This window comes from Colias philodice, chromosome 6 (genome assembly GCF_061535455.1).
Source record: "Colias philodice isolate Cphi_HAF_F1 chromosome 6, ilColPhil1 Martin Lab GWU primary, whole genome shotgun sequence".
In the NCBI taxonomy this organism is placed as follows: Eukaryota; Metazoa; Arthropoda; class Insecta; order Lepidoptera; family Pieridae; genus Colias; species Colias philodice.
The window spans coordinates 1980721-1993654 of NC_143091.1; the positions used below are offsets into that span (position 1 = coordinate 1980721).

A 12934-nucleotide genomic window follows, 5' to 3' on the forward strand; every position below is an offset into this window, starting at 1 on the left:
AGGGTTTGTTTTAATTCTAATTCCAGTGAATTTCTAAAAAAAGTAAATAAGTAATTACATCTATTTTTCTAATACTTAGGTGTAATAATGGTATTTATTTTTCTAAGTTATTTATGATTAACCTCACTTTTTGATTGTATTTTTCAATACACTAACACGTGGGTGGAATTATGGTATCAATTTTTTCTAATACTTGAATGTTGATTGTGGTATTTATTTTTCTAAAATTGTATTTAAAGTTAACCTCAGTTTTTGATTGAATTTTTTAAAACACCAACACGTGGGCGAGATCATGTTATTTATTTTTCAAGTTATTTAAGCTTAACCTCTGTCATAATATGTATATACTATGTGCGTCATTAATTTCTGACTGTTTCGAGATTTCGACATTAGGAATTTATATTTATTACCTCTATTGTTCGAACAAAAATAAGTTACCGCCTTTAAGAACTTGCCGACAATGTAAGTACAGTATTGTTTCTTAGAAAACATTTTAGGAGTATACGATAATAAATCTATGACTCACGTTAACACGTGTTTGCTTGATTGGTGTTCAATTATGATTTTGTGAATTCAATATAATTTATAAGAATAAACCTCAAACTCTTTATGTCCAATCAAAATCCGCCTAAGTCGAAATCCTTTATAAGTTGAAAACTCTATATAACTCGAATTTTTTGGCGTCTCCCTTGGTCTTTTGAACTACCGCACGAGCTGAGCGAGCGAAGCGAGCGAGTCGCGGCAGTGGCCGGCGTAAATATTCAAATAATTTGGAAAATCCAAAAGTGCACGCCTCATAATTTTTTTTTAATAAATATTTTTAATTATTATTTTTGTTTATTTAATAACAATTAAACCACATCGAATCAGACCCTGAAAAATGAAAGGGTTCTATTCCTGAGCATACTCAAGCGTAAGAGAAAAAAAAAGACTCGATTAGTAAAGTATTTCGGTCGCTATCGTGTTAACAAGAAAAAGGATCCGCACATACAGACACACGGACGTCCAAGACAGAACTTTTTTAAACTGTTTTTTAACTAGTTTAAATAACAAAAATGACATCAAAAATATCATGAACGTTAAAAATAGTGTTTTTTCTTAATATGTGTGTGTATGTATTATCTTACAAGTGCAATGTATGATACATAAAGACATTTTAAGTTTGAAAAATCAGATGTTTTGCGCGAAGCGACAGTAGTACCCACCTCAACGCTTCGCTTATGAGGCGTGCAATAGGTAGCGAGGAGCGAAGCGACGAGCATCTTAGGTTAACTTTTGAACTACCGCACGAGCCGAGCGAGCGAAGCGAGCGAGTTGCAGTAGCGGCCGGTGTAAATATTTAAATAGGTAGCGAGGAGCAAAGCGACGAGCATCTTAGGTTAACTTTTGATTTTTGAACTACCGCACGAGCCGAGCGAGCGAAGCGAGCGAGTTGCAGCAGCGGCTGGTGTAAATATTTAAATAGGTAGCAAGGAGCGAAACGACGAGCGTGTTAGACTAACGTATTTCTGTAATATTGTATACAAGCTGTGCCGCGCGGTTTCACCCGCGTGGCTATGCTCCTGTTGGTCTTAGCGTGATAATATATAGCCTATATTACTCGTGGATAATGTAGCTTTCGAATGGTGAAAGAATTTTTAAAATCGGTCCAGTAGTTTATGAGCCTATTCATTACAATCAATCAAACAAACAAACAAACAAAGTTTTCCTCTTTATAATATTACTGTAGATAGTAAATTATTTTTTGAAAAATAAGGTCATAAAGAAGTTTCACTTCTTACGTGTGTACTCTAGTACACGCACACATTTTTTTTTTACGATTGAAGTAAGCACAAAAGTAACCATCATACCGCACTATCATTTCTTAAATAACATTCCGCTCCACGCTATAAAAGACTACATACCTAACAGTAAAGACTAAAAGGAATGCTTATTGCGAAAGGTCCTTGAACGTAATATTGGTCGTAATTCCATACATTTCTCTAAACGACAGTTTCACTGCCAATAGATATTCTTCTATCCACGATATCTCCTATCCGAGATATCATTCCTCACACGGCTCGTGAGGTGAATTTTATATAACCGTTTTATAAACGTTTCCCAGACTTTATAACGGATTTTAAATGCGATTTATTACCTATCCTGAACGTAAAATACCGAAGACCTATATTACTGCGTGGAAAATAGCTTATTCTATACATTACCACGCGACCAATATTCGTAACAAATTTAAAGTAGGTAACTATTGTAATTATTTACCTAATACACACTCAAGTAGTTAAAACCTAGAAAATGTTGCTAATTTCAATTACAAAATAAAAACGAATGATTTAAAACGAATTAAAACATAAAACCGTCGGAACACGATTCACTCATTTATATTCAATTCAATATCAAATACAGCGGAACGAGGGTGGAGTTAATTAAAGAACTTTTATAAACTACGTGCATCTGGAGCGACTCAAAATTACTTACAAATTAAATAGATTCAAAGTGAGCATCCACGAACTAATTTAGCTCTTTGCCTCCAGTACCTATGGCCACTTCTTACTGAGCTCAGAGAATTCGCAATCGCGACGGGTCTTAGCACAACAGAACTAAATTCATACCGAAATAAAGTTTTATAATAGTCAAAATAAAGTTACTAGTTATAACAAAGTACACACAAAAAATAATGCTCATGACAACAGTTATGAAGTCATAGTGCTCCTATAGCTAGGGTAAGAGATGTTGTTATAAATCCAGCATCCCTTCCAATCTTTTGTTAGTGATCATGTTTTTTGAAACCAAACAATTTCATCATGAAGATTATATATTTTATGATATTATAACGAATAAAGTTTTACACAAAATGAAACATTATTAAGTGGTATTTTTCCAAATCTGTGGTTCATTGGTTTGATAGTAGTGGACTAGTACTTATCATAATTACATACAAAATTATCACACTCAAAAGCAGTTTCACGTATTATAAATTCATTAGCCCGAGAGCAGAAAAGCCGTAAGGTGAATTTTATATAAAAGTGGATAGTTCAACCTGCAACAAACCTAAAATGCATCCTGCTCGAAGGACCAAACAGTTTTAACAGTGCAATGGAAAACAATTGCGCATTAGTCCTAGTTCCATGCTATACATCTTTAACTGTCTATAATAAATCGTATCATGCTAATTGCCGCTATAAATCGCATGAGCACTGCAAATTAATTCATTCTGGACAAATCGCTTGCATTTGTATACGTTGGAAGAACCCATCGACCTAAACAATTACTTTACGACTTTTTAACTAGCTTCTTCAATAAATAGTCGGGTTTCTTTCCTCGAATTTTGCGCCGACGTGTTTATTTTCCATCAATGTCCTTAAATATTTGCTAAAGATCCCTTTGCAGTGTTTCTACTCGCTTCCAATTAACGCTTTTGTTTTTTCTTTGTTTAATTGGTTCACCGCACCGCTATTTCATCAACGTCAGCTATTTTGGGCTTTGTTGAATAGCTTTCAATGTTGCCAAAATGTTGCACCGTAGGTAGTACCGACTGTAGTTTCAAGAAATATTTAATATCATTTTATGATAACGTGAATTTTACTATTTTATACAGACCAATGTTTCTCTCAATTTCTTTAAAGTTACTAAAAACAAATATGCAATTTAAATGACTTGTGAACTATTGAATTTAATTTTAATCAAACTTCACTCGCATAAAAGAAATGTCATTAAAAATTGCAGACAGTCTGAAAACTTTTAACTACTATTTAAGAAATTATAAATGCTAATAATTTACAGAAACAATTTGTGTTAGAAACAAATGTTTAAGTATTTAGAAAAGTAATTTCGCTGGAACAGTCTAGAATTAATTAGATTCTAAGTAAAGTTGCGGTATCTACGCAAGCGCAGAATCTAATTAATAATTATTTACTAAGGGCTCTGTAGTAAATCAACTAGAAATAACATTATCAAGTAGAAGTTAAATATTATTGAATTTATGGATATTAAAGATGGCTTTGCTTATACCTATTCACTTTAATGAGTAACTATCATCATATTAATAGCTCTATGTTTAAACATTAATATTAGGTGGATTCTATTTTATGTTTCTTGTATTATATTATATATGCATGTTGTAAGTATAATAAAGACAATTCCCAAGAGTATTTAATACTATTGTATGGGAAAAAGCAAGCCATAGGCGGTAAAATGGGAAAAGACAGTGACGGCCCGCTTTTAAAATTGAATTTGGTTTTTTTGTGATAAATGTTTCAGTGAAAATGTTTTTTTATGTGAGAAGAGAATTGTACATTGTAACGTTACGTTTTTGTAGAAAACAAAAGACGAGAAATAGAATTTTAAAAGTAGACGTATAAAATTTGTTAACAACACAATGTATTTAAACTGTATGTAAATACAAGTTAAACATCCCACTACCTCCCACTACTTGAATTTCATAAGTGTATACGTCTATCTGTTATGATGATATGCAAAGTTTACAATATAAATTATAATTCGTATTGAAAGCGAAATATCATGTTATGTACATAATATTTCGCTTTCAATAAATTTCGGTTCAAGTTTAATAAAACGTTTAAATAATTTTCTATTTCACAGATTAATGCTTCTAACTATTAAACTTCATAATATAGCCTATATAATAGGTATGTTCCACTACTTGAATTATATTTCTTTTTAAACGCTCCTACAACTTTATAACACTCAACACAAATAAAGCGAAACAATTCTTGGTTGCATAAACAATTTGACAGATGCTTGTGCTTACTTGCACTGGTCAAGAGTTGCCAACAATGGGACTTGCCTATTTTCACACGTTGGCCCTGGTGACGTCGTGTGGTATGTATCTGTTTGGATTATAAAATCCTATGGTATTGGACATAGGTAGATGAGATACCATGTAGGTAGAAAATGTTGAAAGAGGCGATAACATCGTCTCTATGTTTAGTATTAGTAATTATCTTTTTCATTCGACTAATATCATAATAGAATTGATCTTAAGCGAAACGAAATTACAATTATTCGTATTATTTCTGTAAATAAGATAAACGTGATATTCCAACCACCCTTAACCAAATGTTTCGAAAAATTAATGGCACATATTTTTATTGCTAAAATTTCAATTCCAAATTGTTTCAAACAAGGTTATGCGATCGACATCAATATTTGCTTACTATGCAACTAGATCAGTTCGAAATCTCAGTAAACCGCTAACCACAGAGTAAGCATTAGCATTCTGTATACTGTAACACTACACGTAGGTACCTATACTATAATTACTATAAAATATTTATGAGATAATGTATCAAATATCAATAATATAATGGTGTCACAGATTAAAACTACTTCTTTAGTTACTTCGACTTTGAGTTAGAAATCTAGACGAATTATATAAATAGACCCTCATAGGAGGCTCGTGCAGTGAGAACGTCTATCGGCTGATGAGAATGATGATGATGAATACAAATATTTTGAATAATGAAAGACACGTTTTAAAGTATAAGTAATACTAATAAGAATGTTTTGTCCAAATTTTAATTAAATTATAAACATACAAAAATATACTAACAGCTACATACCCCGCAGCTACCGGCTCGAAAACTCCGCTGCATCCACCAGTGCACTCCTAGCTTTTATTTCGTTCCACATAGGATTATTTTCTGCCCAGATATATTTTGTTATCGCTCGGGAACTTGGTTTGTTTTAAATTATTCCACTATCTAGGTCATTTTACATGCCTAGGAAACAATTACGTAAATATTCTATGTATCTAAGAAATCTTGTGCAAATAATTGATTAAAATAGTTTCGAGATCATTGTTCAATAATATTCTCGAATAAAGTTTCACTGATTAGAAAATTTAATGATGCATTCTTCAATCGTAGAAAACATTATCGAATTATGACTTGTACTCTGTGTTATTAAAAGAATGATCTTTTAAATTTTTAAATGATGTTAATAGAAGCAGTAGGTATTTAATATCTACTGTTTTACATTTGTAATTGAAATATTGCTATGTTTAGGAACTCGCACTTGACCAATATATTTGGTATCTACAATTTAAATCCATACAATCCAATCAATAAATAGACGATATACTATATCGTTAGTAATTATTAACTATCGTGCAAAAACCAAAGGAAGTTGCTTCGTTTATTTTCACCTCGCACAGGAAGTGGTTACCACGACCGATCGGTTTACTATCTTACTCTCTTTGTTTAGTCGCAGATGGTTACTGTGTAGACTGAAGAGTATCAGTGACATGGTCGTATTACGGCAAGATGCCTTCAGAGAATTTAGAGTTTGAACTTTATTGTAATAGTGATCGTATAATATGATACCTGAAAGTATCACTTGAATTGTTTTATTTCGATTCAATATATTATTATACCTACGTAGTTTTTTATTAGTGTACTTAAAAAATGTTATACTCTGTCCATTATATTATTTGCTTTTTGACAGCTTCACGCCTATGAAGGATTGTATTGTCTATGTTAAAATGTCATACAAATAATTATCGTTCTTCATGGACAGGTGCCGCCCACTTAGTGATGTCTACACAGAATTATTCAATGATGGGTCGATAGATTATAATAATCGATAGAAATACTCTGTAAAATATATCCGATGCAGAATAACTCTTCTATTATGTTATATAATTTAAACGTAAAGACAACCAAATTGTAAGATAGAAACCAATAAATAATAAAATATTAGTTTAGTTTAGTTTTAACATACAATGCATAGATATGTGGTCTTATTATTACATATCTTATTAGTACGTTTAGGTTGTAATTATTATTTACGTACCTGATTCGATTTATGATAATATTTTTAATTTATAATTATTGAAATGGTATCACAATCGATAATCTTTTGAACATCACTTCTGGTATCACCCGTCAAACTGTCAAAAAGCAATTCTTATAGTGGACAGACTATAGCTGAAGTCGTTTCGATATAACAGATGAAAAGCGTAAGTATTCCCTTATTATTTATTTATTTAATTTACGTTCATTTCAGTTCAAACAACATTTTATTTACGTTCATTATTTAAAAGGTTTCTTTGAAAGGCGCTGTTTTATTCCATCCTCTATTAAGTTTAGTTAGATATTCGAAGATAACTGAATGGTTCTTTCCAACACTGACATTTTATACAGCAGACTGCAGAACACTTCATCATGTTTACTGTTTAGTCATTATTTGACTATTGTTTGTTAATAAATAACAAACATAAGTCTTTGTGTCTGAATTGTGTTGAATCAATGTATTGTTACTTAAAATCTATTTTTATTTATTTATTTTTTATCATCTTCACACCCATTGTTACAGTATACTCAATATATCAAAGAGGGAGTAGTTCGTCCATCACTTAAGATAAGCGTTGCATAATACAGTTAGACAATACTGTGGTCACTGGATACTGTCTAGTGTCTAGATTTTAGTGTAGAAGGGGCTTTAGATGACGTATAACTGAAGTGAATTGTATATGTTACAGTTAAAACTCATAACCGGTCAAATTCACTTTTGTCTACTTTAGGCAGAAGCAAAGAATACTTATACTCTAAAAAAGAGAAGAAGCGCCACTGCGAACAAAAAAATGTACCCCTACGTTATCTGTCAATTTTAGTTCCTGCGAAGTAGGGACAGACTGCGCTACTGTCGCAATGTAAATTTTTGGCGGGAATTTAGAAATTCTACCATTCGGCGGGAAATTTAAAAATCTGCTATACGGGCCATAGGGTTCCAATATTTTCAAGTTTTATTCATTCATTCATTTTATTTCGAGCAACATCAAGTGCATTAAATTACGAAGTTTTGAAGAATAAAATGTTATTAATTAGGCCAAACTGCACCATCTTGCTCGAAACAAAATGAATGAACCTTTGCCAGACTGCTTCAATAAAATAAAACAATGATTAAGAATTTTTCAATATTTTTATTTTTTTTGCCAGCTTTTTCTTGGCAGATTCAATGGAGAATTTTCTGTTCTCTAATAAACAAAATCGTCGAATTAATATTATAGCCACTGATTGCTCGATCATATTTTTATTGGCTAACTTATGTTAACTTATGCAGAACTTGCAGAACATCACTCCCTTTCTTCTGTTTTAAAGCAGTTTTGAGTTTGTTAACTTGCTTCAACAAGTATTTACATTTGTTGTAAACTTTATTCTCAGAAGCTGACAGCTTCTCTTTGTTCTGCGAAGATTCTTTTTTCTGAAACATTCAATATGGTTATTTATTTATTTATAATTATTAGGCAAGGTAGGTTACTCAGTAATGGTTATTTTACTTACCAAAAATGATACTGAGGGTACTGATTCAGTTTTTGTATCCGCACTTAATTCCTCTGTAACTGTTTGGGATCGGGCCTGCAGAAGCAAAAAAACAATATTTTTGGTTAAGAATTTAACTTTTAAGTCGCAAAAATTTTATTCATAATGATAAAAAAAAATGTTTGTATAATGTTTGAACTTATATTATGTTTTTTCCATATTATACCACTTACCGCAAAAGACCCTGAAGTTACTGACTCAGTTTTAATCTCAGCAGTTGGTTCCTCAGTGACTGACATAACCGTATGGGACTGGGTCTGCGGAAGCAAAATGCAAATATTTTAGTTACCACTTTAATTGTTCTGCTCTCTGTAATCATTTATTAGTAATGAGTCGTAATCATTTATATCAAACATGGTAAATAAAGTTTTCAAATAAGGAATTCTTACCCTTAGAACATTACAGATATTACTATGAGACGGTCCAGCTCTTGGTGAATGAAGATTTTCTTCATTTTCATCTATGGATGGAGTGGCAGATTTATGAAGACGTATTTTTGCTGGTGTTGTGTTAGCAGAATCTGCAAAATGCTTACTGCAAATAACCTTACATGATTTTTGCAAATCGGCTAGAGCTTGAAAGTCAAACCAGTCTTTGTCTGGGTAACAAAACATTGCCCATGACATCAATCTGAAAAAAAATTGCTAATGTCAATTAATAAAGCATTATTTTAAATAATCTTTATCCAAATTAAAACATTATATAGTTTTATGAACTTACTGGTAAACATTTTCTTTATTTTTTCCAAGAGTCGGGAACCTGTGCATCCTCAACTCAGGGTTTGATACCTGATTAGCACCACACTTGGAGCATCTGAAAAATTACATCGCATGAGCCTTCATTGACAGACCTAATGATATTTACTCACAAAATAATAAGAACTTTGACTAACCTCCGGTACAGTATGAGACATGGTGAACGAAGTAAATAACACACAGATTAGGTACTTAAAAACTATAGGAGTCTATTTCTCACTAAGTGTCTCAGTAAAACTGGCACAAAACTAGTCACTCACAAATTCACAACACAATACCGTATGGTGGTACATGAGCCTTGAATCACCCAAAGAACAAATACGGAGGAGACGCAGATGCTCGACTCGACGTATTGCTGCTGCTTGAGGATTGCAAGATAAAGAAATAGAGAGAAACCGAGCAAAACTTAAAAGTTATAAACCCGATAAAACTTTCTCACAACTGTTTTTATTCAAAACAAATGTCACATCGGATAAAATAACGATGTTGCCAGTAAGAACTAGGAAATTCTACTTATAATCTTAAATTTCTACTAAATATTTTATTGTACAAAAGGAAAAACGTAACTTATTGTTTTTATACAAATAAATGTGTGTGTGTGTGTTTTTATTATTGTAAATTTGAGTCATAGTAGTGAAAATTTTAACAGTCACAATATTTTTTGTGATTTTTAGGGTTCCGTAGCCAAAATGGCAAAAACGGAACCCTTATAGTTTCGTCATGTCCGTCTGTCCGTCTGTCCGTCTGTCCGTCTGTCACAGCCGATTTACTCGGAAACTATAAGTACTACAGTGATGAAATTTGATGGGAATATGTGTTGTATGAACCGCTACAAAAATATGACACTAAATAGTAAAAAAAAGAATTGGGGGTGGGGCCCCCCATACATGTAACTGAGGGATGAAATTTTTTTTTTCGATGTACATACCCGTGTGGGGTATCAATGGAAAGGTCTTTTAAAATGATATAAAGTTTTCTAAAAAACATTTTTCTTAAAGTGAACGGTTTTTGAGATATCAGCTCTCAAAGTCGTAAAAAGTATGTCCCCCCCCCTCTATTTTTATAACTACGGGGTATAAAATTCTAAAAAAAATAGAGGTGATGCATGCTAATTAACTCTTTCAACGATTTTTGGTTTGATCAAAGTATCTCTTATAGTTTTTGAGATAGGTTGATTTAACTGTAATTTATTATATTTGCTGCTACGGAACCCTTTGTGCGCGAGCCCGACTCGCACTTGGCCGGTTTTTTTGTTTAAATCTACCATGCACTCAATTTTACAAATAGCGGCCACACTTAAACTAGATCAACTATCATAAATTGTCTCTGTGTGCGTGAGTTCTCACCTACAGGGAAGTGATCACCCCCTGGGCAGAAGTGATTTGTTTCGACTGTAGTAACTTGTGGAAAAATGGACAAAAAATTGCAATGTCATAGATGGTTGTAACTTGTAACAAAAGGAATGTTGAAGCACGTTTTTGCATTGGTACCTACCTAAAACAGTCTCAAATATTGTTAGTTGTTACCTACATTAGTTAGGTACTTAAAAGTTAAAACTATGTAACATAATAAATTAATAATACCAAATAGATAGGTATTACATTCGATTATGGCAAAGTAGGTGGAATGCCTTACCTACACTTACACGTAAAAAGTATGTAAAAACAAAAAGTGACAATTGTGATAATACAAATAGGTAGGTAGGTATATATCCTGAATCAAATTTTATAACTAACTAGGTAAGTATATGAAGCATCAAGTTATGAAATAATATAATCAAAGTAGGTAGGTACCTACCTACCTATCTGTGCAGTTAGAGACAGTTCAGTTAGTTTATGATATCGATTAAGTTACATATAAGTACGTTGGTAGGTACTTGGTAGAATCAATTATTCAACAAACCCATATGAAGAGATAAAGTTCTGCTGGTGGATCTTTGAAGGGTTGTTACAAGACGTGAAATAGGTACCCACCTAGCTAATTAATTTTAAATATTTACCTTTCTATCTACCTACCTACCTACTTTGTTTTTCTTTTTTCTCATTCATTAATGGTTTCCTAAAGTAGGTATTCGAATTTTCATTTGAAATAGTTAGTTAATTAAAATAGGTAGGTATGTAACAACTTAAATTTAACTCAAACTCAAACTCAAACTCAAACTCATTTATTTGGCACCACATTATACAGAAATAAGGTAATTATATAAAAACAAACAAAAAGAAGAAATACAAAATAAAATTAAAATTAAAAAAAAGATAAAATTAGTGTGATGCCAAAACGGTCCCCACGTCAGCAAAAGTTACAGAGTGTTTCTGTAACACTGGTTTTCAGTGAGTACCGGTGATAAGGATAACTTGCGGCTCAAATAACAGAGCACGACTGCCAGTCAATATAACCTTAACGAATATAGTATTTATATAATATATTGTACAACAAATAATCGCTTATAAGTACATAATACATATACACATACACATATAATATACATACATACAAACATATATAATTATATATACAACTAGCACCATTCACTACTATCAACTACACAAGAAACAAATAAATACGCCGACAACATGCAGACACTGATGAAGCAAGCAGGTACAGCAGTTATGTAATATTATACGCCGTGTAAGTGGGAAGAACGCGTGAGCCAGGAGGAAACTGATTTTGGTGATGATTTAATTTAATTTTTAAGTGTTTTTTAAATGGATAGACAGATCCTAAATTACGAATGGGAGGTGGAATGTTATTCCAACACTTACACGAAACGTATCTAAAACTACCACGAAAAGCCGCCGTGCTATACCGCTGTAAACGCAGTGCCGGGTTGCTTACCAGACGAGTGTTAACAATACCGCTGCACCATTCCAGTTTTTCGTAGAGGTAAGTTGGTTTTTTACTGGTCACAATACCGAAGAGCAAAGTGGCAATGTGGAGTTCCCTTCTGAGAGACATCTTTAAAATGTTTCTCTCGTTGAGGTAAGGTGTCACGTGAGTGCGAGGAGGTATGTCGAAACAGTATCTTGCACAAGCATTTTGCACTCGCTGCACTATTCGCTCTGTTCTTGCAAGAAGTCGAGGCCCGTATACACAGTCGGCATAGTTAAATTTAGAAAGAACAAGAGCCTCGCATAACCTAGTTCGAATATCAGTGCTGAGAAAATTACGAATTTGATATAAAATTTTTAAACGATAAAAACAGTTCCTGACTAAATTTTGTATGTAGGTTTCGAATCGAAGCTCATGATCAAAAATAAGTCCTAGATTACGAACCTCTAAAACTCTTTCCACTGGAACACCTTGTACCTTTATGTCCAAATTATTACTGACGATATCTTTTATTTGTTTTTTAGATCCCAATACCATGAACTTTGTTTTACTAGGATTTAACGCTAAAGATACCGAATCTGCCCAGGCTGCTATCCTAAGTTTTAATTTATTAAAAAAAAAAGATGTTTTAAAAATTTGTTGAAATAGACAACCATACAATCTTTTATACTTTATCTTTGCTCCCTTGCCAACTACTCGAGAACTAGTGCAATGACCTTAGTAGTAAAATTCTGAAACCATCGTATTCTTATTTTACTGATTCTATCTTGAGACATTATTAGTTCTTACTTGAGTGCTTAGCATAATAACGGCCACTCATAGTCGATAACACTCGTAAAATTATTAGTTTCATAGTTGCATTGTTGAAGTACTTACTACCTACCTACATCAGGTTTAGTACGCTTTGCTTCCCACTCCAGACCAGTATTTATTCGAGCCGAGATAGTACGCTTTCTCTGAACCCAAACGTGGGCGAGACATCGTGCTCTCATTCATGGCTTGAGTAATCAT

The 12934-nt window shown here is 32.7% G+C and overlaps 2 protein-coding genes across 2 annotated transcripts in view; both read right to left on the reverse strand.

Moving 5' to 3' along the window:
• Nucleotides 1–12934, reverse strand: part of Sdc (Syndecan) — a 298382-nt gene that overhangs the window by 284806 nt on the left and 642 nt on the right. The window lies entirely within an intron of this gene.
• LOC149487511 (uncharacterized) lies at nt 7920–9214 on the reverse strand. Its single transcript, XM_089696158.1, has 5 exons — nt 9060–9214; nt 8729–8969; nt 8513–8596; nt 8301–8375; nt 7920–8220 (listed from the first exon to the last, which is right to left on the reverse strand). The coding sequence occupies exons 1-5, from the start codon at nt 9104–9106 to the stop codon at nt 8062–8064; spliced, it is 606 nt and encodes a 201-aa protein (XP_089552284.1). The 5' UTR covers nt 9107–9214; the 3' UTR covers nt 7920–8061.

Excerpts from the sequence above, each read along its gene's own strand:
- LOC149487511 (XM_089696158.1), bottom strand. The coding sequence starts at position 9,106 with ATGCACAGGTTCCCGACTCTTGGAAAAAATAAAGAAAATGTTTACCA. Across the intron at positions 8,970-9,059 it reads AATAAAGAAAATGTTTACCA|ATTGATGTCATGGGCAATGT; the intron begins GTAAGTTCATAA and ends ATTTTTTTTCAG. Across the intron at positions 8,376-8,512 it reads TAACTTCAGGGTCTTTTGCG|GCCCGATCCCAAACAGTTAC; the intron begins GTAAGTGGTATA and ends TTGCTTCTGCAG.